The sequence below is a fragment of the Pristiophorus japonicus genome, chromosome 5, assembly GCF_044704955.1.
Source record: "Pristiophorus japonicus isolate sPriJap1 chromosome 5, sPriJap1.hap1, whole genome shotgun sequence".
NCBI classification, from domain to species: Eukaryota; Metazoa; Chordata; class Chondrichthyes; family Pristiophoridae; genus Pristiophorus; species Pristiophorus japonicus.
Genome location: NC_091981.1, coordinates 168,143,520 through 168,169,310, shown reverse-complemented (window position 1 = coordinate 168,169,310; position 25,791 = coordinate 168,143,520). Strand labels below are relative to the sequence as shown.

General features: G+C 44.4%; 1 protein-coding gene across 1 annotated transcript in view; it reads right to left on the bottom strand.

Annotated features, from left to right (window-relative positions):
• The window catches only part of calcr (calcitonin receptor), a 180,824-nt gene that overhangs the window by 108,785 nt on the left and 46,248 nt on the right, over nt 1-25,791 (bottom strand). The window contains exon 5 of the mRNA XM_070880001.1: nt 9,743-9,869. Within this exon, the coding sequence (XP_070736102.1) occupies nt 9,743-9,869 (127 nt within the window). The remainder of the gene's footprint in view (nt 1-9,742; nt 9,870-25,791) is intronic.

Below are 25,791 nucleotides of genomic sequence, written 5' to 3'. Positions count from 1 at the left end.
CTACTCATTGGAATTCAGAAGAATGAGAGGTGGTCTTATTGAAACGTAGAAGATTATGAGGGGGCTTGACAAGGTGAATGCAGAGAGGATGTTTCCACTGATAGGGGAGACTAGAACTAGAGGGAAGAATCTTAGAATAAGGGGCAGCCCATTTAAAATGGAGATGAGGAGAAATGTATTTTCTCAGAGGGTTGTGGATCTATGGAATTTGCTGCCTCAGAGAGCTGTGGAAGCTGGGGCATTGAATAAATTTAAGACAGAAACAGACAGTTTTTTAAACAATAAGGGAATAAGGGTTATAGGGAGCAGGCAGGGAAGTGGACCTGAGTCCATGATCAGATCAGCCATGATTGTATTAAATGGCGGAGCAGCCTCGAGGGGCCATATGGCTTACTCCTGCTCCTATTTCTTATATTCTTATGTTCTTATCCTGTTGCTTCTCTTCAATGCTATGTTGTGTCTGGCAATTTCGACTTCTAGCATTGAACATCAGTTTACTCTTCAGTCGGCATGCCTTTGCAAGATGCCCAGTTTTCTTGCAGTAGAAATACTCTGCCTTCACATATGAACAGCTTTGAGCAATGTGTTGTCCCAGACACTGATAGCATGACTTCAATGCTCTGTTACCTTGGCCAATTGCTGAGGCGTCGGGGTCCAACTGCCTTTTCCTGTTAACCTGCAGGTGATTCACCTCGGTTGTCTGATGACTGGAAATGACATAAAATTCTTGAGAATATTGGTCGGCCATATCCCCGACATAGCTGTCTGACAAGCTAAATCAAAAGTCAAGTTTGGGGATGTCAACAACTTTCTTTTGATTGCTTCATTTTCATCCAACAGACAATTTGATCTCGTATTCCAAAATGATAACTTTCAGCAATTTCCAGGGGCTGAGGACTATAGTGCTGTTCTAACTTGGTTAGAATCTCTGTCAGTGGCGTGTCCTTTGGCTTGACTGGATCAAGCACATTTTTCAGGGTTTCATACACCTAAGGGTCAGTTTCTGTCAAGAAAATAACCCATTTTCTGTGTAACACTACGTTTCCATCATCAGGGACTTCAATGATATTATTTGCAGTGAAAAACATTTGTAGCCACTCCACATATGCTCCGAAAGTCTCTCGGTCATAATGGAACTCACCCAGGTGCCCTACCATTCCCATCTTGTCTCTGGCAATGTCAACACTTCAACCAAGTGTGCTTGAAATTTATCTCAGATTTTTAGCTGTTCTGAAAAACAAAGAGCCCCTCAAAGTCTCTCTGTTGATTGGCTGGTTCAACTACCAACAAAAATTTCAACTAGTGAATCCTTTTATCCTATCCTCATCGCCAATGTGATATATTCTTATGACATTACTAACAAACATACTCTACAAGATGGCTCCAATACAAAAAACCTGTCATCATGTGACTTTCCCTCATGACCTTTTTATTATTTACATTAGTAGTTGCATTACCATAGTAGTCTACTATGTGGAGCAGTAGTCAATTAGGGGGAGCTTTATTACACCTGTTGCCCCTGCATTAACAACTTAATCATTCCCACTTCCCATTGCTCTCCTCCAATCACTGCACATATTTATTTTCACCTCCTCTGCTCCTAGTGCAGAACTCTGCACCTGCTACTCTGCTCACTGTTACTGCCTTCACCTTCTCACACCTCTGCTATCTTTCACCCACCAACAACAATATTCTACTCTCACCGGGCATCCTCAAATCATCACACTACTCTGATACACTTGTTTATTGCAGGCCAACCTTGCACACAATATCAGGGAACAGGCAGCCTCAGGACAAGGACCACACTTCATCCATGTGCTTTCACCATTGGAAGAGCAGATAGTGGACATCGAGGACAGGGGTATATCAGGAGGCTGGTTTCTGGTGAGTCTGGAGGACAAGTCCTGCAGGGTTTTAAACCATCTTTTCCCTCATACATTTAAATGAGAAAGGAATCAGTGAGGTGATACCCTTGTCCCCCAGCAGCCAACCTGCCAACCTGATGGTCTGAGTGCAGCAGAGAAGGTATTGACTAGTGCCGCAATATGAAAACATTATGACTACCATCATGAAACTGGGCACAGACCTTTATAACTCGTTGTCTGTAGTCACCAACAAGTTGAACATTGAGTGAATAGAAGCTCTTCCTGTTGCAAAACATTGCTGGTTCCTGATGGGAAGCATGCAGGGCTATGTGCATGCAGTCTATGATGCCTTTTAGTTGCAGAAGCAATGTGGGCAAATCCCACTACTCTCCCTTCCTGCTTGTCAGCCTCCATAGGTAAGGCGAGGAACTGTTGACACCTCGCAAACGATGCATCGGTGAACTACCGAATGGTCGTGTGCACAAAAATCTGACTGATGCTGTGAATGCCACCAGAAGCATTTGGAAAAAGGCAGAGGCATAACAATTCAGGGCAACAGTGATGTTCATGGCCATATGCCCTGGTGTTGGGCTCTAATTCTCACTGCAACAGATGGCACAAATGTTAAATAGGCAAACAATCACCAAAACAGAAAAAACATGGCTAAAGTGCATCCCAAGAGCCTAAAATGACGAATCTTGATGGAGGTAAGGATCCCTTTAAATGCTGCTTGTGAAAGCTGCTTACCACCTGTTCCCACTATGATTTGCTGGGCAGGTCAAGGAAGTGATATTTAAAGTGTGCATGGACACCAATTTAACAACGGGCCCTGATTCAAGCACAGGACCCTTATTAACATATTTAAATTATGCCTGCATTTGTATCAGATGGCCGCCAGGGATGCCCATCAAAAGCCCGAACCAATGTGCCTGTCTAGGACGTTGAGCAAAACTTCACATCTTGGCTTTGAATTTGGACCCGGATAAAGCTCAAAATGCAGAACAATTTTTATCCCCACTAGTCTGATGCCACTGCTGTTTGTGGCAAAGATACATTTCTGATTATTTATTCCAGGGCTATCCGTGAATCCTCAATAGTAAAGTGTTTTATATCAAAAAAGATTGTTGTTTATGTTGTAATGTAATAAATTTCACACAATATTCGAACCTTGCATATTATTGTACATATAAGGGTGTTTGTGTTTCATTTGTACATCATTTATGACTAAACAGTACAGTTCCTAAGGTTTTTTTTCCCCAAAGGAGAGATAACTGATATTGTAGGCTGAATTTATTCCCTGATAGGGAATTGAATTCTTTGCTTAAGCCTTTATAAAACTGTCACTACAGTAGAAAGCAAAGATTAACAACAAGCAACAGAGCCTGAGACAATCCAATTTTGCTGAAGTGAATCATTATTTGTCAGCAGGCAGTGCGAGAGAACAACAGCCATAGCAGTCCTTGAAATGGCAGCACAGGGAGACGGTTTCACGTTCACTTTCATTTCCCAAACAGATCGGTCAGTTCCAGGCTCATCTGTTTCAGTCTCGATGACCGACGTGTGAGCACCGTTCTTGATCAGCGTGGTTGCAAGCGACGAGGAAACTAGTACGAATCAAGGACATTTGCCATTACTGCTGTTTTGCAAGGGAACGGGGCTATTATAATAAACTTTTACCTGTTTCGGCAAAGGTCTCGGTGGAGCAACGCTTATGGCCAGGAAAACTTGGCTTGAAATAATAACCTGGAACTTCTGTGCTGGAATAATGCTGTCGCCATAGAAGCACTATTACTATGGCGCACGTTTTCAGGAATTTACAATCCTAGGATTAACAGAGGTAGCCAAAAAAAGCTTATGGCACTGATGATATAATAAATTTAAGTATTCACTTCCAGGAGCTTTTGTTGGCTCTCGGTGCTATTTTTAGGAAACTAGTTAATGCATTCATTTTAAATTCCTGTCTATGCTATTTTAATTCAACACAAATGTGTTAATTAGTTTACTAAAAAATAGTGCACAGGGAGAAATCAATAGTTGGCTGAAAAAATGGATTTGAATCAAAGACATAATTTAGATAAGGTGATTTCTGCTAAAAAAGGAATTCTGGCTCCAGGGAAAAACAGATCAGTAAATATGAACCAGATGAGAAGTAATAAAAAATAATGGAAATAAAATCTGAGAAACAGATTAAATAAGAAAAGAGAAAGCAGACAGCGAAGTAGTGATAATTTCAGAACTATTGCATTTTATTTAGGATTTTGTAAAATATATTTTATTGATAAAATAGTTATGCTCCAGTAATAAAGTAAATTCTAACGGTTCAATTGGGTGTGAGGTGAAATAATTTTTAAAATGGCCATCCTGCGGGTAGATACCTTGGAGCTGTTGACAATATAATTTTAAATGATGTTGGGAAGAAGATTTCCTTTGTTTGCTATTTGTGGTGATATTGTAAACATTTCAGGGTAGATCTTGACTTTATGCGATGGTGTAAAACAGGTGATAGTGAGTCAGCAGCCCACATCTCTCCCAATTTGTATTTCTGTTGATGTAAATCAAACTGCCGACTTGTGATCACCCATTTTACATTATCACACAAAGTCAAAATCTACCCCTTACTTTGAATACACATTTATGATTTCACCAAAAAGAGGAAATCTTTCTTCATTTTCCTTTAAATTAGTTTATCTTCTGTAAATAAGGATGAATAGAAAATAATAAAACAGGTAGAGATAGTCACAAACATGCTTATATACAAAGATGAATTATTACAATCAAATGTAACCTTTAAAGGTTATTAAATCCCTTAAGCTCTAAAATCAGAAAATGTTTCCGAGACTACCCATAAATAAATACGCTGTAGTAACCAGGAGTAATACAGAGCACAGCTTCTTCTCTTAAGGGCTTCCAACCATACTTTTAGATCAGGACTTTACACCTCATCCTTGGAATGATGGACTTAACAAGTCCTCCTGCAGCCAGGTTGGTGGGACAATCTATCACAGACTTTTACACATTCTCTTTTAACCAGGAGGGTTGGATGGTCCAAATGGGATGGTCCAATACTGACTTTTCTACAGATTCTGATAATTGTATGAAACTAATGAAACTCAACCAACTGAAGTGGGTGCACATGAATGACAAGCTGCCCTGGGGCTTGAATTTGATCTATTAGTTGCACTACCATGCCTGTCACTGTGATTGTGGAAGTTGGAGCCTATTTTGAAGGCAAGGGGTTTTATCCTATAGCCCATTAATGCTGTGACCTGCAATGCACTGGATCCTGGCCTACATTTATCCCTTAAATAACAGAAAACAGATGATCTGCTGCTGTGGGACCTTGCTGTGCACAAATTTCCTGCCACGTTTCCAACATTACAATTGTGACTACATTTCAAGAAGTACTATTGGCTGTAAAGCGCTTTGGGACATCCTGAGGTCATGCGAGATAAATGCAACTCTTTCTGTCTTTTATTGCTACAGATATAAGTAGGAATAACTCGAACCCAATTGTATGCAAAAGCGCAAAACAGTTAATTACACTTGGGCTGATAAGTGGCAAGTAACATTCACGCCACACAAGTGCCAGGTAATGACTATCTCCAACAAGCGAGAGTCTAACCACCACCCCTTGATATTCAACACCTTTGCATTGCTGAATCCTCCACCGTCAACAGCCTGGTCGTCTCCGTTGACCAGAAACTTAACTGGACCAGCCATATAAGTGCTGTCGCTACAAGAGCAGGTCAGAGGGTGAGTATTCTGTGGCAAGTGTCTCACCTCCTCACTCCCCAAAGTCTTTCAGTCATCTACAAGGCACAAGTCAGGAGTGTGATGGAATACACTCCACTTTTCTGGATGAGTGCAGCTCCGACAACACTCAAGAAGCTTAACACCATCCAGGACAAAGCAGCCTGCTTGATTGGCACCCTATCCACCACCTTAAACATTCACTCCCTCCACCACCGGTGAACCATGGCTGCAGTGTGTACCATCTACAAGTTGCACTGCAGCAATTCGCCAAGGCTTCTTCTGCAGCACCTCCCAAACCCGCAACCTCTACCACTTAGAGGGTAGTAATGCATGGGAATACCATCACCTGCAATTTCCCCTCCAAGTTACACACCATTCTGGCTTGGAAATATATTACCACTCCTTCATAGTCACTGAGTCAAAATCCTGGAACTCCCTCCCGAACAGCACAGTGGGAATACCTTCATCACAAGGACTGCAGCGGTTCAAGAAGGCAGCTCACCACCACCTTCTCAAGGGCAATAAGGCAAGAATCAAAAAGGGCCACACTACATCATAATTCTAAAAGGACAAAGGGTGTTAAAAAAACAAGACTGAAGGCTTTGTGTCTTAATGCAAGGAGTATCCGTAATAAGGTGGATGAATTAACTGTGCAAATAGATGTTAACAGATATGATGTGATTGGGATTACGGAGACGTGGCTCCAGGATGATCAGGGCTGAGAACTCAACATCCAAGGGTATTCAACATTCAGGACGGATAGAATAAAAGGAAAAGGAGGTGTGGTAGCATTGCTGGTTAAAGAGGCGATTAATGCAATAGTTAGGAAGGGCATTAGCTTGGATGCTGTGGAATCTATATGGGTAGAGCTGCAGAACACCAAAGGGCAAAAAATGTTGGTGGGAGTTGTGTACAGACCTCCAAACAGTAGTAGTGATGTTGGGGAGGGCATCAAACAGGAAATTAGGGGCGCATGCAAGAAAGGTGCAGCGGTTATCATGGGTGACTTTAATATGCATATAGATTGGGCTAACCAAACTGGAAGCAATACGGTGGAGGAGGATTTCCTGGAGTGCAAAAGGAATGGTTTTCTAGACCAATATGTCGAGGAACCAATGAGGGGGGAGGCCATCTTAGACTGGGTGTTGTGTAATGAGCGAGGATTAATTAGCAATCTCGTTGTGCGAGGCCCCTTGGGGAAGAGTGACCATAATATGGTGGAATTCTACATTAGGATGGAAAATGAAACAGTTAATTCAGAGACCATGGTCCAGAACTTAAAGAAGGGTAACTTTGAAGGTATGAGGCGTGAATTGGCCAGGATAGATTGGCGAATGATACTTAAGGGGTTGACAGTGGATGGGCAATGGCAGACATTTAGAGACCGCATGGATGAACCACAACAATTGTATATCCCTGTCTGGCGTAAAAATAAAAAAGGGAAGGTGGCTCAACCGTGGCTATCAAGGGAAATCAGGGATAGTATTAAAGCCAAGGAAGTGGCATACAAATTGGCCAGAAATAGCAGTGAACTCGGGGACTGGGAGAAATTTAGAACTCAGCAGAGGAGGACAAAGGGTTTGATTAGGGCAGGGAAAATAGAGTACGAGAGGAAGCTTGCAGGGAATATTAAGACGGACTGCAAAAGCTTCTATAGATATGTAAAGAGAAAAAGGTTAGTAAAGACAAACGTAGGTCCCCTGCAGTCAGAATCAGGGGAAGTCATAACGGGGAACAAAGAAATGCAGACCAATTGAACAAGTACTTTGGTTCGGTATTGACTAAGGAGGACAAAAACAACCTTCCGGATATAAAAGGGGTCAGTGGGTCTAGTAAGAAGGAGGAACTGAGGGAAATCCTTATTAGTCGGGAAATTGTGTTGGGGAAATTGATGGGATTGAAGGCCGATAAATCCCCAGGGTCTGATGGTCTGCATCCCAGAGTACTAAGGAGGTGGCCTTGGAAATAGCTGATGCATTGACAGTCATTTTCCAACATTCCATAGACTCTGGATCAGTTCCTATGGAGCGGAGGGTAGCCAATGTAACCCCACTTTTTAAAAAAGGAGGGAGAGAAAAAACAGGGAATTATAGGCCGGTCAGCCTGACATCGGTAGTGGGTAAAATGATGGAATCAATTATTAAGGATGTCATAGCAGCACATTCGGAAAGAGGTGACATGATAGGTCCAAGTCAGCATGGATTTGTGAAAGGGAAATCATGCTTGGCAAATCTTCTGGAATTCTTTGAGGATGTTTCCAGTAGAGTGGACAAGGGAGAACCAGTTGATGTGGTGTATTTGGACTTTCAGAAGGCTTTCGACAAGATCCCACACAAGAGATTAATGTGCAAAGTTAAAGCACATGGGATTGGGGGGTAGTGTGCTGACATGGATTGAGAACTGGTTGGCAGACAGGAAGCAAAGAGTAGGAGTAAATGGGTACTTTTCAGAATGGCAGGCAGTGACTAGTGGGGGTACCGCAAGGTTCTGCGCTGGGGCCCCAGCTGTTTACACTGTACATTAATGATTTAGACGAGGGGATTACATTTAGTATCTCCAAATTTGCGGATGTTGGGTGGCGGTGTGAGCTGCGAGGAGGATACTATGAGGCTGCAGAGTGACTTGGATAGATTAGATGAGTGGGCAAATGCATGGCAGATGAAGTATAATGTGGATAAATGCGAGGTTATCCACTTTGGTGGTAAAAACAGAGAGACAGACTATTTTCTGAATGGTGACAGATTAGGAAAAGGGGAGGTGCAACGAGTCCTGGGTGTCATGGTACATCAGTCATTGAAGGTTGGCATGCAGGTACAGCAGGCGGTTAAGAAAGCAAATGGCATGTTGGCCTTCATAGTGAGGGGATTTGAGTGCAGTGGCAGGGAGGTGTTACTACAGTTGTACAGGGCCTTGGTGAGGCTACACCTGGAGTATTGTGTACAGTTTTGGTCTTCTAACTTGAGGAAGGACATTCTTGCTATTGAGGGAGCGCAGCGAAGGTTCACCAGACTGATTCCCGGGATGGCAGGACTGACATATCAAGAAAGACTGGTTCAACTGGGCTTATATTCACTGGAGTTCAGAAGAATGAGAGGGGATCTCATAGAAACATTTAAAATTCTGACGGCTTTAGACAGGTTAGATGCAGGACGAATGTTCCCGATGTTGGGGAAGTCCAGAACCAGAGGTCACAGTCTAAGGATAAGGGGTAAGCCATTTAGGACCGAGATGAGGAGAAACTTCTTCACCCAGAGAGTGGTGAACCTGTGCAATTCTCTTCCACAGAAAGTTGTTGAGGCCAATTCACTAAATATATTCAAAAAGGAGTTAGATGTAGTCCTTACTACTAAGGGGATCAAGGGCATGGCGAGAAAGCAAGAATGTGGTACTGAAGTTGCATGTTCAGCCATGAACTCATTGAATGGCGGTGCAGACTCGAAGGGCCGAATGGCCTACTCCTGCACCTATTTCTTCTGTTTCTATGTTTCTATGGATGGGCAATAAATGCTGGCCTTGCCATTGACGCCCACATCCCAGTAATGAATTTTAAAAATCGCAGAAGTACATCAACACTTATGAGTGGTCAATATGACACAGACTCTCCAGTCTAGGCAAACAAAAAGAAAGATTTTCCAAACAATTTTTATGTTACTTTAAAACACTCCATTTGGACTTCAATATTTTGACAAGGTGGCTAGAAAAGTAATTCTTGATCATAGTTCATTCAGAAACATTGTAAAAATGAGCCTTATGGCATTAAGTATAAATACTGTAATGATATAAAACATGCCAATGCACTGTGGGGTATTTTTACTGTCCCAGGCCACTTGTTGATTTATATGAGGGTGACTTTTTAATATAGCATTTGCATTAGTATCATTTAAACACTTGTAAAAGTTAGATTTATACCAGTGTAATTTACAGTGTTAAACAAAATAATCTCACTCAGGAACTAGTGTGTTGTGGGTCATAAAACCAATAATTTACCACAAAGGAGTGGAATAAACAGCCTGATTAAGGGCAACCTCCACATGGACCTTTTCAAGTTCAACACTAATTTGAAGGATAGGCCACGCTGTTCGTTTGACTGTCACGCAACGCTTTCAGATTTTATCAATACTTACAGGATTTTTGGCGACTACTTTCTTGTCGTTGGCCACCGCCATAAGCTGGATAAGTGTAAAAACTGAGTTAATCACGTAGGAGAAAAATAAATTCTTATGGAGTGTTATCCTCTGACAGCTGAGGCTCCTAGAAAAGATCAGAGCAGAAGGCTAAAGTTAGTGGCGCAGTCAGTTCATGCTCTGTCAGAGGATTTCAGTTATTCACAAAGTGAGTATAGCTTATAAATAGGGTCCTCTGTATTATTCATGGTTTATAATGGTACTCACATCATCATCATCATCATCATCATAGGCGGTCCCTCGTATCGAGGATGACTTGCTTCCACACCAAAAAGGGATGTGTTCACAGGTGTTTCAATGAAGGACCTAATATTCCAGGTCCCGAACTACAATGTTGAAGGGTGGAAGATGCCTGTGTGTGGACTTTTTTTAACATGTGATGGCCGTTGCACACCAGCCACCACATGGACTTGACAGAGCTAGGTCTTGGTCCAGTGACAAGGATTACCCAATCGACTGGAGACCAGCTCTCCTGCATGGACCTAGTGCACACGCATATCGCAGTGTGGGCTGGCCCGTACTGACCCTGGGCCCTCGCCTTTCCTGGGCCCCAAACTCACGCCTCTTCTGGGCCCCAATCACGTCGCTCCACGATCTCTCGCCGCTCCTGAGCCCTGGCCTCGTCGCTCCTGATGTACCTGCCCACGCTCCAATCACCGACCTGGATTATGGTGATATCCAAACCAGTCGCCCTCTTTGCAGCCGTCGCCCTCATGCACCAGCTTGCGCTGCTCCTTGGAGTGGTTTGCCGCCACACTGCTCACCTTTTAAGGTCCCAACCTGCCTCTGATGGTCCTCGCAGGTACACACAGTTACACCCTTAACCACTCCAGCTACAGAACAGCTCCTTTTATCTTATTCCACATAATAGCTTTGTTACATTGCTGCAAAGAAGATGATAAAGCATATCACACACTGATTATGAAGGGGAGACATTCATCTTTATCACTTGAGTGGAGCAGAGAGGAAAATCGGGTGGGAATTTCCTCTCAGTGATTAACACCCAAGGCAGCAAAGGTGAAAATCACACCTGAGGGACCTCTCTGAGGCTGACTGCCATATGCCTGTGAGTGCCAGAGAATATGACTGCAGGCTGGGTTTGCAGACTAGATGATTTATATTCTATACTAGTATAGTGATAATAGAACAAAACACAGCCCGGGAGGGTGAGTTTGGATAACAGTCTATTACTGGAGTATTACTTTCCAGAACATTACAGGAGACTCTTAGTAATTCATGATTGTCTCCCAGTTCTCATCATACCATAAAGTCCTCCCAATCATTTATGAACTGTTTTATACAATCAAAAACAGCAGCGCACATTTGTAATGCACCCCTGGCCTTAGTATAGCATTTTTCACTTAGCTTTTTGGTGGCAGTTATTCACAAAAGTGATCCCTTTAAAGACTAACGAAGAATATCAGTTAATGCTGAGGGCCCTTGGATATCTACACTGTGCCCTTACCAATATAGTGTGGCACACCTCTGGCATGAAATGAGCGCGTGCATGCTGCATGCTAGCATGCCATATTGGACCCACAGTATCTGTTATTTGTCTGAAAAGTGGGCATTCCATTAAAGAATTTCTAAGCCATTCTTTCTTCCACCCAGGTTATGCTCTTCACCATTTCCCTGTTGATTTTTGCTTTTTAAGCCAAGTAACAAATCTCCTGCTTGGTGCTTGGATCATCGGTTTCCTTAATGGCATATTTTTCAAAGGCCAAAATATAGTGGTCTATCTGTAGTCATAATCCAGCTGTCTCTTCCTCCCTTCACACCTTCGTCCCTTACCTCAGCTGTGTAACCCCCTACCCTTGTGTTTTCAATCCTCTTCTTCCTTTGTGTTGATGGTTATTATGAAGTTGTTCTCCTCAAACTTGAATTTAATAAGAAATCAGCAACCCAATTGTCCCACCGTAGAGAAATATGTAACAACCTATTGTTTTGGACTCTTCCTGACCTGCAATCTCATCACCCGGTTAATTTGGGGTGATCCATTTCCCACAAGAATAGAATGTGAAGAAAGTAATTTGTGCTTACAGCAGTCTACCAAATGAACGTATGCATTAAATCTCTTTTTACATAGCATTCTTAAATAAATATTTTGAACTAATATTAATCTATGCTTATAGCAGTCTACCAAGTTAACTTGCACCAAATCTCTTTTAATAGCAACTCCCATTGTGGCAAGAATGGAAACCCCTTACACAGCAGCCTCACTGACTAGTTAAAGGCCTGGAACTGGACAATGGCCTTGAAGCAGTAGGTGTTTGGAGCCAGAACAAACAATGAGATGGCCACTACTAAGCCACCTCTCTCCACCCAGCGGAATTAGCAGCAGTTGTCGTTACATGCAGAGGGCCCGGTCTAGGGTGGCTGGCTGCCTTTTCTGCTTCAGTGAAGGAAAGTAAACCCATGGCAGTGCTGGTAGAGGTTGGGATGTGGCAGTAAGCAACACCACACAACTTGCAATCCTTGATTGGGTGACCGCTTTGTGGAACAACCCCGTTCAGTCTGTAAGAGGGACCCTGGGCTCCGATCACCTGTCACTTTAATTCTCCACTCCACTTTCACTCTGACCTCTCGGTCTTCAGCCTCTTACACTGTTCCAACGAAGCTCAACCTAAGATCGAGAAACAGCACCTCATCTTTTGTTTAGGCAATTTACAGCCTTTTGGACACAACATCGAGTCCAACAATTTGAGACCATAACCTCTGCCCTTATCTTTTTCACCAGAGTGATTATTTGCACTCGTTGTTTGAGCGTCCTTCTGCGCCTGCGCGCCCTGGACTCCGCCCCTAATGTCTACGCACGCGCACCACCATCCTCCTGCACACGCGCAGACTCCTTGAACCCGACACTGAGCCGCGTGGAGCTCTGTTGCATGTGTCTAGCCTTTAGATTATCTTCAGGACTTTTGCCTAGAATACCGTTGTGATTATCAAAACAAACATTTTTGCTGCCTTCTGTGGAAGAGAAAACATTGGAGGTGGGAGATAGAGAGAGGCTGGGGGGAGAAAGAGAGAAACTGGGGGAGAGAGAGCGAGAGACTGGGGGAGGAACTTGATCAGGGATGGGGCAGGAACACCCACTGGGGAGTGTCAGGAACTTGGGCTTGGATGGGGCAGGAACTTGGGCTGGAGGGGGCATATACTTGGGCTGGGGGTGTCAGGAACTTGGGCTGGGATGGGCAGGAACTATGGCTGGGATGGGTTAGCTCTATCCTGTCTGGAATCGGCAGTCAGAATGGCTCGAATTACACTTTACAAAGTCACTGAGAACTTGGGCTGGGTGGTTCTAATTACACATTCCAGAGAAACTGCTGGGTGTGTCTTAGGTGACCAATCAGCAATCAGGTCATGTGATCATGGAGAGCCAATCAGAACATTTGCTAGCGCAAATAAGCGCGTCCTTTTTTCACATGGCAGCTGTTGATGATTCTGCTATTCCCATTTGGATCTCCTCTAGACCCATCTTTTGTTTCTTTACCTGTCCCATTACCATCTCCTTTTGCTTTGTATCATCATACCTTTTGTCATTTAATCTCTCCTGCTTTCCCCTGCACGTGCTTAAAATCTGTTACATCTCTATCTTTTTCCAGTTCTGAGGAAAGGTCATCAACCTGAAACATTAACTCTGTTTCCATCTCCACAGATGCTGCCTTGCTTTGATTTTCTGTTCATTTCAGGTGGTACAGTGGAGGAAAATCTATTAACCTTTTAAATAAGAATTAAGAGCAGGAGTAGGCCATTCGGTTCCTTGAGCCTGCTCCGCCATTCAGTGAGATCATGGTTGATCTTCTACCTCAACTCCATTTTTCTGCACTGTCCCCATATTCCTTGATTCCCTTAATATCCAAAAATCTATCGATCTCCGTCTTGAATATACTCAAAGACTGAGCCTCTACAGCCCTCTGGAGTAGAGAATTCCAAAGATTCATCACCCTCTGAGTGAAGAAGTTTCTTCTCATCTCAGTCCTAAATGGCCAACCCCTTATTCTGAGACTGTGACCCCTGGTTCTAGACTTCCCAGCCAGAGGAAACATCCTCCCTGCATCTACCCTGTCAAGCCCTGTAAGAATTTTGTATGTTTCTATGAGATCGCCTCTCATTCTTCTAAACTCTAGAGAATATAGGCCTAGTCTACTCAATCGCTCCTCATCCTAGGAATCAGTTTGGTGAACCTTCATTGCACTCCCTCAATGGCAAGTATATCCTTCCTTAGGTAAGGAGACTAAAACTGTACACAATACTCCAGGTGTGGTCTCACCGGGGCCCTATTTAATTTCAGTAAGATATCTTTACTCTTATACTCAAATCTTCTTGCAATAAAGGCCAACATACCACTTGTTTTCTTAATTTCTTGCTGTACCTGCATGTTAACTTTCAGTGATTTGTGTACAAGGACACCCAGGTCCCTCTGAACACCAACACTTCCCAATCTCTCACCAGTTAAAAATATTTTGCTCTTCTATTTTTCCTACCAAAGTGGATAACTTCACATTTCTCCACATTGTATTCCATTTGCCATGTTCTTGCCCACTCACTTAGCCTGTCTATATCCCGTTGAAGTCTCTTTGCATCCTCCTCATAACTTACATTTCCACCTAGCTTTGTATCATCAGCAAACTTGGATATATTACATTTGGTCCCCTCATCCAAATCATTGATATAGATTGTGAATAGCTGGAGCCCAAGCACCGATCCTTGCGGCACCCCACTAGTTACAGCCTGCCAACCTGAAAATGACCTGTTTATTCCTACTCTATTTTCTTTCCGTTAACCAATCCGCAATCCATGAGCCATAATTTTGTTCAATAACCTCTTGTGTAGCACCTTATCGAATGCCTTCTGAAAATCTAATACACCACATCCACTGGTCCCACCCCGCTTAGCTATTCTGATCGTTACAATCTCAAAAAACTCTAATAGATTTGTCAAACATGATTTCCCTTTCATAAATCCATGTTGACTCTGCCCAATCCTATTATTCTTTTCTAAGTGCCCTGTTACCACATCCTTAATAATAGATTTAGCATTTTCCCTACTACTGATGTCAGGCTAACTGGGCTGTTGTTCCCCGTTTTCTCTCTCCCTCTCTATCTCTAGCGAATCTTTATCTACCTTTCCAGAGCTCTGATATGCTTCCTATAACGAGGTGCTCAGATCTGCATGAAATACTCCAACTGTGGCCGAACCAATGTCTTGTATAACTAGAATGGATTGCAAAATGGATGCAATTCATGCTGTAATAGCAGTGTTTCATAAGCAAATGTCCGATCTCCTGCATCATAACAATACGCCTTTTAAACCTTGCTGTTAACCATCGGCTGGCAGAAATAAGCTAAATTGCATAACATAGCGCAGCAACAAGGATTAGCGCTGCATGAGGAAAAAGGCGCAGAGTGCATAGCTGCTTCAGATGAGGAGGAGCATCAGTTGGAAGATGAGGAGCAAAAGAAGGAGGAACCTGAGGTCCAGATGTCAGCAGTACCTGAGCATATTGTTGCCCGGGAGGCCAGGAATGGCCTCATCATGGCCATATTTACTTAACTTCTCATGTGGTCCTGCTAAAATCTGCTGCTCCTGCGACTGTGCAGGGGTAGACTTGGCCATCAGGATCTGAAGAGGCATCTGGGGCTCTGACTGAGGGGGATGGCAATGGGGGAGAAGTGGGAATGCTTTGAGAGGAGCCCCCACTTCCATGTTTCCTCTCACCATCATTCCTCTCATTGGCCACCCGCACTTCCCTGCTAGCAAGGAGCTAGAGAGCACCTTGCTGCATAGCAGTTTGACCATGTGGACCCAAGTCTACATTTACCTCCCTGGATGTAAATGTAGACTTGGGTCCTCATGAGCCTCAGGCATTTATTGTCCATAGATAGTATGTGCTTATGTGAGTGGCGCATTAGCTGCTGCATGCAGGTGGCCATCCTTTCAATGGAAGAGCCTACAGCTGTCATCGTCTGCGACATGGTGGTGCTAATATTTGAGATGGGTTCCTCCATTTTCTGCACATTTGTCAATATCGCAGCTGCAAAACCAGTTAGGGCCTCCTGAAATTCTTGCTGCACCTCCAGGATTGCCCTCTTTTGCGATGGCCCCCGAGGCTCAGCATCTGCATGCAAGTGAGCAGAGCTGGGAGCCAGGCGTCTGCATGACTGTCCCTGTCTCCACCATCTCCTTTTGCTCACTTGTGACTTGTGAGACAGCAAGTGACAATATTACTCTCTATCGCATAGGACCCACTGAGGGGAACCTGTCTGCACTGGTGCTGGCTGCGCTTAGGTTTGGAGATGCTGCGTCCTCAGAGGCCGGAGGCTCCTCTGAGGAGTCATCTTCCTCCTCCATCGGGTCAGTGCGGCGGGGATAGATCTTGATGGACCTGTGGGAGAGTAATGAGATGATTTAAAAATGTTATATTAAGAATGGATAATGATACCATTATGCACGTGATGAACATTCTGACATCATTTCCAGCGGGGATATTTATGACTACTGCATGCCCTGTGGCTGTATGAGATGTAATTCTTGTAACGATATAATGTATAGCGCCCACTAGCTAGGAGGTATAGCGCCCTGGATCTGTAATTAAGAGACTGGCGTATGAGGAACACAATTTTAACTGCATATGGCTGATTGAGATCTCCAGAATAAATAGAGTTAAATTGAATTAAGAGTGTTCAAGAGTGTTCAAGAGACTATAAAATACATGCTGTCAGAAGCAGAGAGTTCGGATCTTCCGTCCAACGAATCTACGATCGAAATATTGGAACTGTAAGACTTTTTTGAGCCGATCGAAATCGACGTTAAGCAGTGCAGTGCAGAGCGTGCTTCCGACACATCGTGCATGGATCCGCAAAGGGCAATAAATAGTCATCAGCTTGTAAAGTAATATAGAGGCATTAGTAAAGCAAACTTAAGGTAGTATTTGTTAGTGTAGAACCTTGATTGAAAAAATAGTTCTACAAAAATATGGCCACGATATTTTACTATTAGACTTCTTCTAGTCCTCTGGCTATTTGCACTGTATACATACATATGACATACTTAAAGTCCTAAACTGTACTGAGCTATCATGACCACCACGGTGCCAACTCCCGCGTACATTCCTCTCCCACCTTCATTGCAGGTGACAGGTGATTTGAAAGCCAGCTGGAAAAAATTCAAACAGCTGTGGGACAGCTATGAAATGATCACGAATGTGGAAAAAATAGATAGAATTAGGGTTGCAACATTTATCACTGCCATTGGCAGAGATGCCCTAGAAAAGCATAATAATCTTCCCTACAAATCAGAGGAAGACAAACAGGAAATTGAGATTATTTTCAAACTCTGGGAAGAGCACTGTTAAGGTAAAACCAACATCATCTATGAACGGTAGCAGTTTAACAACTGTGTGCAAGGGGACAAGCATTTTGACAAATATCTCGTGAAAGTGAAGGAATTGGCATCGTCATGTGATTTTGGAAATTTGCGGGATGATTTCGTCAGAGACCACATAGTCGGTGGGATATCTGATAAAACTCTACTTAAGAGGCTGTTGCAAGAATCAAGCCTAACACTAGATAAATGTGTGATGCTCTGTAAAGCTACAGAGGCCACGGTTGCACAAATGAAACCCATGAAGCTCAATAAAACAGATTTAGATTCTGAAGTTGTGAAAGCTGTCAGACAGAAACCCTGACCGACAAAGAAAGAATTCACAGACAAAGAGTTCACGAACAATTGTAGATATTGTGGTAAACAAAATGAGCTGTCAAAAACTAAATGCCCAGCATATGGGAAGGCCTGCACAAGTTGCGGCAAACAAAATCACTTTTCTCTAAAGTATAGGCAGAGTGGATCGAGGCAGAAGTCTACGCATAAAGATAATTATAAGGGCAAGTCAAAAGTTCATGCACTATATGAAGACAATGATGATTCTGATTTTGAAGTCATGACTGTAAAGATGCTTGATAAAGTTGATCGCACAATCAAGGACAAAGCTGATAGAAAGTATCCTAGCACGATTATGGCTACCTTCTCCATTAAAGGTCAAATGGTAAAAATGCAAATAGATTGTGGGGCCACATGCAATGTGTTACCTCTTAGATTCTTACCAAAAGACTTAAAGGTAAAAGAATCTAAGACAATACTGTCACTATATGACAACCATGCAACCATTCCAGTGGTAGGAACTTGTAATGTGCCACTGGAAAATACAAAGAACAAGCAAAAGTATGTTGTGCCCTTTGTGATCATTGAGGGCCATGCATTGCTCAACAGCTACAATTGATATAAGTGCAGCATCAGAATATCGTGGTGGTAAATGAACCACGTGAATCGCAAATTATGAACAAGGCAAACATCTTGCGAGCGTTAAAAACTGATGTCAACAATGCGTATCCGGATATGTTTAAGGGACTTGGACATATGTCAGGGACAGTTCACCTTGAAAATGAATCAGCAACACCAGCTGTAATGCCACCCAGACGGGTGACAATAGCGATCAAACAAGGAACTCGATCGTTTGTAAATACGACAAATCATCACAAAAATTGTTGAACTGATGGACTGAGTATCCAGTCTAGTGATTGTACAAAAGCCAAATGGAAAGATACAAGTATGTATCGACCCTCAACATCTGAACAATGTCCTGAAACGTGGACACTATCCACTTCCTGTGACCGATGACATCTTGCCACAGATGTCAAATGTAAAGGTCTTCACTAAAACAGACTGCAAGGATGGTTTATTACAATGTGAACTAGACACAGAGTCCTCCTACCTCACGACCTTCTAGACCCCATGGGGACGATATCGATATAATAGAATGCCATTTGGCATCAGTCCTGTCCCGGAAATCTTCCAGCAGAAGCTAGACCAGAACCTCGAGGGTCTAGATGGAGTCTACAAGATTGCAGGCAATATCTTGATCACTGGACGGGGTGAGACACTTAAAGGGGCCAATCACAATCATGGCGCAAACTTACGCAAATTCATGCAGAGATGCAGAGAGTGAAACATCAAACTAAACTTCGATAAGTTTGAATACAAGAGTTTCCAAGTGAAATACATGGGACACATAAGGTCTAGTGATGGACTCAAACCGACCCAAGCAAAGTGGTTGCAATCAACGAAATGCAGAAACTGCAGGATGTCGCAAGTTTACAACGATTTGTCGGCATGACAAAGTACCTCGCAAAATTCTTGCCAGATCTTTCAGACCTCAGCGAGCCTCTGCGATGGCTTACTCATAAAGACACAGGGCCCAAAATTGGTGAATTTACTGCCCACTGCAGCCGACATTCTTCTGCAACATCCGCCCAGTGCCACTTTCGATGTGGCCTGGCGCGAGCGGGAGGGGAGCGCCGCCGGGAAGCGCCCGCCAACATCAGCGAACGGCCGAGTAGCATAAGTGGACTCTCGCCGAGATGCAATATTCATGCGGGTGGGAGTTGGCGGCAGAACAGGGGTGGACTGCTGGCTGGAGGCTGGCCTGTCCCCAACGGTTAATAGGAAGATCCTGCAAAAAGGTTAGTGAATATTTTTTATTTGTTTTTTCCACAGCAACTTACCTTGATGGGGTCCCCTGAAGGTCTTCCGATAGTTTTTTCTTTTTTGCTAATGACTTTTATTTTTAGGTCTTCGACCCTCCGTGGGCCCGACTCCATCCTTGGCGTCACTTAGGCAGCAAGCGCCTCTGCCACCAAGAATGAGAGCTCCTGTCGGCTGCCGCCCAAATTGGTGGCGTTAGTCCCTCATTTGTCGCCCGCCGATCTTCGAGGGATCTTGGTAATGAAAATCCCGCCCAAAGAACCGTCAGGTACCTCTGTTGCCATCGGCAGTCCTTTGGGCGGCACTTGGGCAGGCGGAGGCCATCATCAATTTCGGGCCCACAGTCTGGAACGGACTGAAGAACAAGACAAAGTGCTTGAAGCTGTCAAACAATGCATGAAAGCTTCTCCGGTGCTCAAGTACTTTGACCCCAAACTTGCAACCGAAGGTCAAGGAGATGCTTCGAGCAAGGGTCTTGGGTTTGTCCTTCTGCAACAGGGACAACCAATCACATACGCGAGCCAAGCGCTCACTCTAGCAGAAAGACGGTACTCTCAAATCGAAAAGGAGCTGCTTGCTCAAGTCTTCGGAATGGAATGAAACCATCAATATGTATACAGTCGCAAGATCATGCAATGGACAGACCATAAGCCTTTGGTTGCCAGTTCGAGCAGTCAGTCGAGGAGGCGGGAGCTCGGAGCAGCGCGAGTCCAGGGTCGGCGAGAGGCCTATAAAGGCCAGCGGGAGTCGAGCAGTTCGAGCAGTCAGTCGAGGAGGCGGGAGCTCGGAGCAGCGCGAGTCCGGGGTCACCGGGGCCGGTGCAGCTACAGGGAGAAGGCAAAGAAAGAAACAAAGGTGACGTCACAGCCTAGGGGGTAAGTGATTGGCTGGTGATTGGTGAGTAGTTTTTCTTTTTCTTCTTATATTAGTCAGTAACTTTTAACATTGTTGTTGCCAACTTAAGTGTATCTAAGGGTTAAGGCATGGCAGGAGAGCTCGGTCGGGTGTTATGCTCCTCCTGTACCATGTGGGAACTCAGGGACACTTCCGGTGTCCCTGATGACTACGTGTGCAGGAAGTGTGTCCACCTCCAGCTCCTGACTGTCCGCGTTGCGGAGTTGGAGCTGAGGGTGGATTCGCTCTGGAGCATCCACGATGCTGAGAATGACGTGAGTATCACGTGTAGTGAGTTGGTCGTAACGCAGGGAAAGGATCCACAGCCAGCTAGGGAATGGAAGACCAGCAGGAAGAGCAGTGCAAGGAAGGTAGTGCAGGTGTCCCCTGTGGTCATCCCCCTGCAAAACAGATACACTGTTTTGAGTACTGTTGAGGGGGATGACTCATCAGGGGAGGGCAGCAGCAGCCAAGTTCATGGCACCGTGGCTGGCTCTGCTGCACAGGAGGGCAAGAAAAAGAGTGGGACAGCAATAGTGATAGGGGATTCAATGGTGAGGGGAATAGATAGGCGTTTCTGCGGCCGCGACCGAGACTCCAGGATGGTATGTTGCCTCCCTGGTGCAAGGGTCAAGGATGTCTCGGAGCGGGTGCAGGACATTCTGAAATGGAAGGGAGAACAGCCAGTTGTCGTGGTGCACATTGGTACCAACGACATAGGTAAAAAAAAGGGATGAGGTCCTACGAAACGAATCTAAGGAGCTAGGAGCTAAATTAAAAAGTAGGACCTCAAAAGTAGTAATCTCGGGATTGCTACCAGTGCCACGTGATAGTCAGAGTAGGAATCGCAGGATAGCGCAGATGAATACGTGGCTTGAGCAGTGGTGCAGCAGGGAGGGATTCAAATTCCTGGGGCATTGGGACCGGTTCTGGGGGAGGTGGGACCAGTACAAACCGGACGGTCTGCACCTGGGCAGGACCGGAATCAATGTCCTAGGGGGAGTGTTTGCTAGTGCTGTTGGGGAGGATTTAAACTAATGTGGCAGAGGGATGGGAACCAATGCAGGGAGACAGAGGGAAACAAAAAGGAGGCAAAAGCAAAAGACAGAAAGGAGATGAGGAAAAGTGGAGGGCGGAGAAACCCAAGGCAAAGAACAAAAAGGGCCACTGTACAGCAAAATTCTAAAAGGACAAAGGGTGTTAAAAAAACAAGCCTGAAGGCTTTGTGTCTTAAAGCAAGGAGTATCCGCAATAAGGTGGATGAATTAATTGTGTAAATAGATGTTAATAAATATGATGTGATTGGGATTACAGAGACGTGGCTCCAGGATGATCAGGGCTGGGAACTCAACATTCAGGGGTATTCAACATTCAGGAAGGATAGAATAAAAGGAAAAGGAGGTGGGGTAGCATTGTTGGTTAAAGAGGAGATTCATGCAATAGTTAGGAAAGACATTAGCTTGGATGATGTGGAATCTATATGGGTAGAGCTGCAGAACACCAAAGGGCAAAAAATGTTAGTAGGAGTTGTGTACAGACCTCCAAACAGTAATAGGGATGTTGGGGAGGGCATCAAACAGGAAATTAGGGGTGCATGCAATAAAGGTGTAGCAGTTATAATGGGTGACTTTAATATGCACATAGATTGGGCTAGCCAAACTGGAAGCAATACGGTGGAGGAGGATTTCCTGGAGTGCATAAGGGATGGTTTTCTAGACCAATATGTTGAGGAACCAACTAGGGGGGAGGCCATCTTAGACTGGGTGTTGTGTAATGAGAGAGGATTAATTAGCAATCTCATTGTGCGAGGCCCCTTGGGGAAGAGTGACCATAATATGGTGGAATTCTGCATTAGGATGGAGAATGAAACAGTAAATTCAGAGACCATGGTCCAGAACTTAAAGAAGGGTAACTTTGAAGGTATGAGGCATGAATTGGCTAGGATAGATTGGCGAATGATACTTAGGGGGTTGACTGTGGATGGGCAATGGCAGACATTTAGAGACCGCATGGATGAATTACAACAATTGTACATTCCTGTCTGGCGTAAAAATAAAAAAGGGAAGGTGGCTCAACCGTGGCTATCAAGGGAAATCAGGGATAGTATTAAAGCCAAGGAAGTGGCATACAAATTGGCCAGAAATAGCAGCGAACCTGGGGACTGGGAGAAATTTAGAACTCAGCAGAGGAGGACAAAGGATTTGATTAGGGCAGGGAAAATGGAGTACGAGAAGAAGCTTGCAGGGAACATTAAGGTGGATTGCAAAAGTTTCTATAGGTATGTAAAGAGAAAAAGGTTAGTAAAGACAAATGTAGGTCCCCTGCAGTCAGAATCTGGAGAAGTCATAACGGGGAACAAAGAAATGGCAGCCCAATTGAACAAGTACTTTGGTTCGGTATTCACTAAGGAGGATACAAACAACCTTCCGGATATAAAAGGGGTCAGAGGGTCTAGTAAGGAGGGGGAACTGAGGGAAATCTTTATTAGTCGGGAAATTGTGATGGGGAAATTGATGGGATTGAAGGCCGATAAATCCCCAGGGCCTAATGGACTGCATCCCAGAGTACTTAAGGAGGTGGCCTTGGAAATAGCGGATGCATTGACAGTCATTTTCCAACATTCCATTGACTCTGGATCAGTTCCTATGGAGTGGAGGGTGGCCAATGTAACCCCACTTTTTAAAAAAGGAGGGAGAGAGAAAACAGGGAATTATAGACCGGTCAGCCTGACCTCAGTAGTGGGTAAAATGATGGAATCAATTATTAAGGATGTCATAGCAGTGCATCTGGAAAATGGTGACATGATAGGTCCAAGTCAGCATGGATTTGTGAAAGGGAAATCATGCCTGACAAATCTTCTGGAATTTTTTGAGGATGTTTCCAGTAAAGTGGACAAAGGAGAACCAGTTGATGTGGTATATTTGGACTTTCAGAAGGCTTTCGACAAGGTCCCACACAAGAGATTAATGTGCAAAGTTAAAGCACATGGGATTGGGGGTAGTGTGCTGACGTGGATTGAGAACTGGTTGTCAGACAGGAAGCAAAGAGTAGGAGTAAACGGGTACTTTTCAGAATGGCAGGCAGTGACTAGTGGGGTGCCGCAAGGTTCTGTGCTGGGGCCCCAGCTGTTTACATTGTACATTAATGATTTAGACGAGGGGATTAAATGCAGTATCTCCAAATTTGCGGATGACACTAAGTTGGGTGGCAGTGTGAGCTGCGAGGAGGATGCTATGAGGCTGCAGAGTGACTTGGATAGGTTAGGTGAGTGGGCAAATGCATGGCAGATGAAGTATAATGTGGATAAATGTGAGGTTATCCACTTTGTTGGTAAAACAGAGAGACAGACTATTATCTGAATGGTGACAGATTAGGAAAAGGGAAGGTGCAACGAGACCTGGGTGTCATGGTACATCAGTCATTGAAGGTTAGCATGCAGGTACAGCAGGCGGTTAAGAAAGCAAATGGCATGTTGTCCTTCATAGCGAGGGGATTTGAATACAGGGGCAGGGAGGTGTTGCTACAGTTGTACAGGGCCTTGGTGAGGCCACACCTGGAGTATTGTGTACAGTTTTGGTCTCCTAACTTGAGGAAGGACATTCTTGCTATTGAGGGAGTGCAGCGAAGAATCACCAGACTGATTCCCGGGATGGCGGGACTGACCTATCAAGAAAGACTGGATCAACTGGGCTTGTATTCACTGGAGTTCAGAAGAATGAGAGGGGATCTCATAGAAACGTTTAAAATTCTGACGGGTTTAGACAGGTTAGATGCAGGAAGAATGTTCCCAATGTTGGGGAAGTCCAGAACCAGGGGTCACAGTCTGAGGATAAGGGGTAAGCCATTTAGGACCGAGATGAGGAGAAACTTCTTCACCCAGAGAGTGGTGAACCTGTGGAATTCTCTACCACAGAAAATAGTTGAGGCCAATTCACTAAATATATTCAAAAGGGAGTTCGATGAAGTCCTTACTACTCGGGGGATCAAGGGTTATGGCGAGAAAGCAGGAAGGGGGTACTGAAGTTTCATGTTCAGCCATGAACTCATTGAATGGCGGTGCAGGCTAGAAGGGGTGAATGGCCTGCTCCTGCACCTATTTTCTATGTTTCTATGTTTCTATGTTTCTATGATGTAAGTAGTTATCTGCAGCACCCAAGCGGCTACAACATGTGCTCATTCGGCTCAACCAATATGACGTCAAAATAAAGTATCAACCAGGAAAAGAAATGTATCTAGCAGACACCCTCTCACGCGTATACCTCGAAAATGTGGAGAGATTACCAACTGAAATTGCAGTGGAATGCATCCACATGGTGGGCTTTCTCCCACTCTCCAAACAAGGACTGATTAACATAGAAACATAGAAACATAGAAAATAGGTGCAGGAGTAGGCCATTCGGCCCTTCGAGCCTGCACCACCATTCAATAAGATCATGGCTGAACAACATACAACTCGCAACTGCAAGCGACTCCACACTACAACTGATCATACAATAAATCACAATGGGATGGCCAGAAATGACAGATGAATGTCCGCCTGAAACGCATGCATACTTCAAAGTGTTTGACGAAATCACAACACAGGATGGCATAGTCTTCAAATGCTATCACTGTGTCATACCAAAAACCCTGAGATTCGACATTCGTCAGCAACTTCATGCTGCTCACACTGGCGTCGAGAGCACTCTTCAGCGTGCCAGAGAATCTGTTTACTGGCCAGAACTGAACAGTGACATAACAGACTATGGGACTAGAAATTCGGCAGGTTTGCGCCCATTTATCGCCATGGCGAAGCTGAAAAAGTAATTTTTTGGGGTGCTAAACGAGTCACACAAAATTTAGTGCCCGGGCGGAAAATTCAGCAGCGGTTTTGCGACGGCACTAAAAATGATTGCCCTCCCGTATTTTTAGCCGTTTTTACGACGTCAATCGGCCTGCAACGCAATGCTATTGCCGGGGACGGAAAATTTGCAGATAATGCCATTTGTACCGTCCACCCAAAACACGCCCGATAAAAACAAGTCTTACCAGGTAGGATCCAGGGAGCACTCAGCGCTAACAGCGCCATGTTGAAAAACGGAACAGAAGTTCAGTGCTTAAAAGGATTTGGAAGGAAGAGCTTTATGTGAGTTGATAGTTTGTTTTTAAGGATATTTAAGGACATTTACAAGAATGGGGGCTATACTTTATCTGCCATTATTCCTGGCTCTTTTTCTATGCAGCTTCGAGCTGGAAGAAGGCTTATTCATGAGCATTTTAAGCATAATCGAAGAGCTCACAGACGTATGAGGAGGAGGCCTAACGCCCCACGAGTTTACAGGGAACAGTGCTCATATCTGCAGCTCTCTGAGGCACAGTGCATTCAAAGGCTGTGCTTCCGAAAAGAGGTGGTCACAGAGATATGCCAGCTCACAAAGGCAGACCTACAGCCTACCAGCGGGAACAGGACTGCACTACCCGTCAAGGTGAAGGTGACTGCAGCACTTGCCTTCTATGCCTCCAGCTCCTTTCAGGCATCAGCAGAAGACATATGCTGCACCTCGCAGTTCGCTACA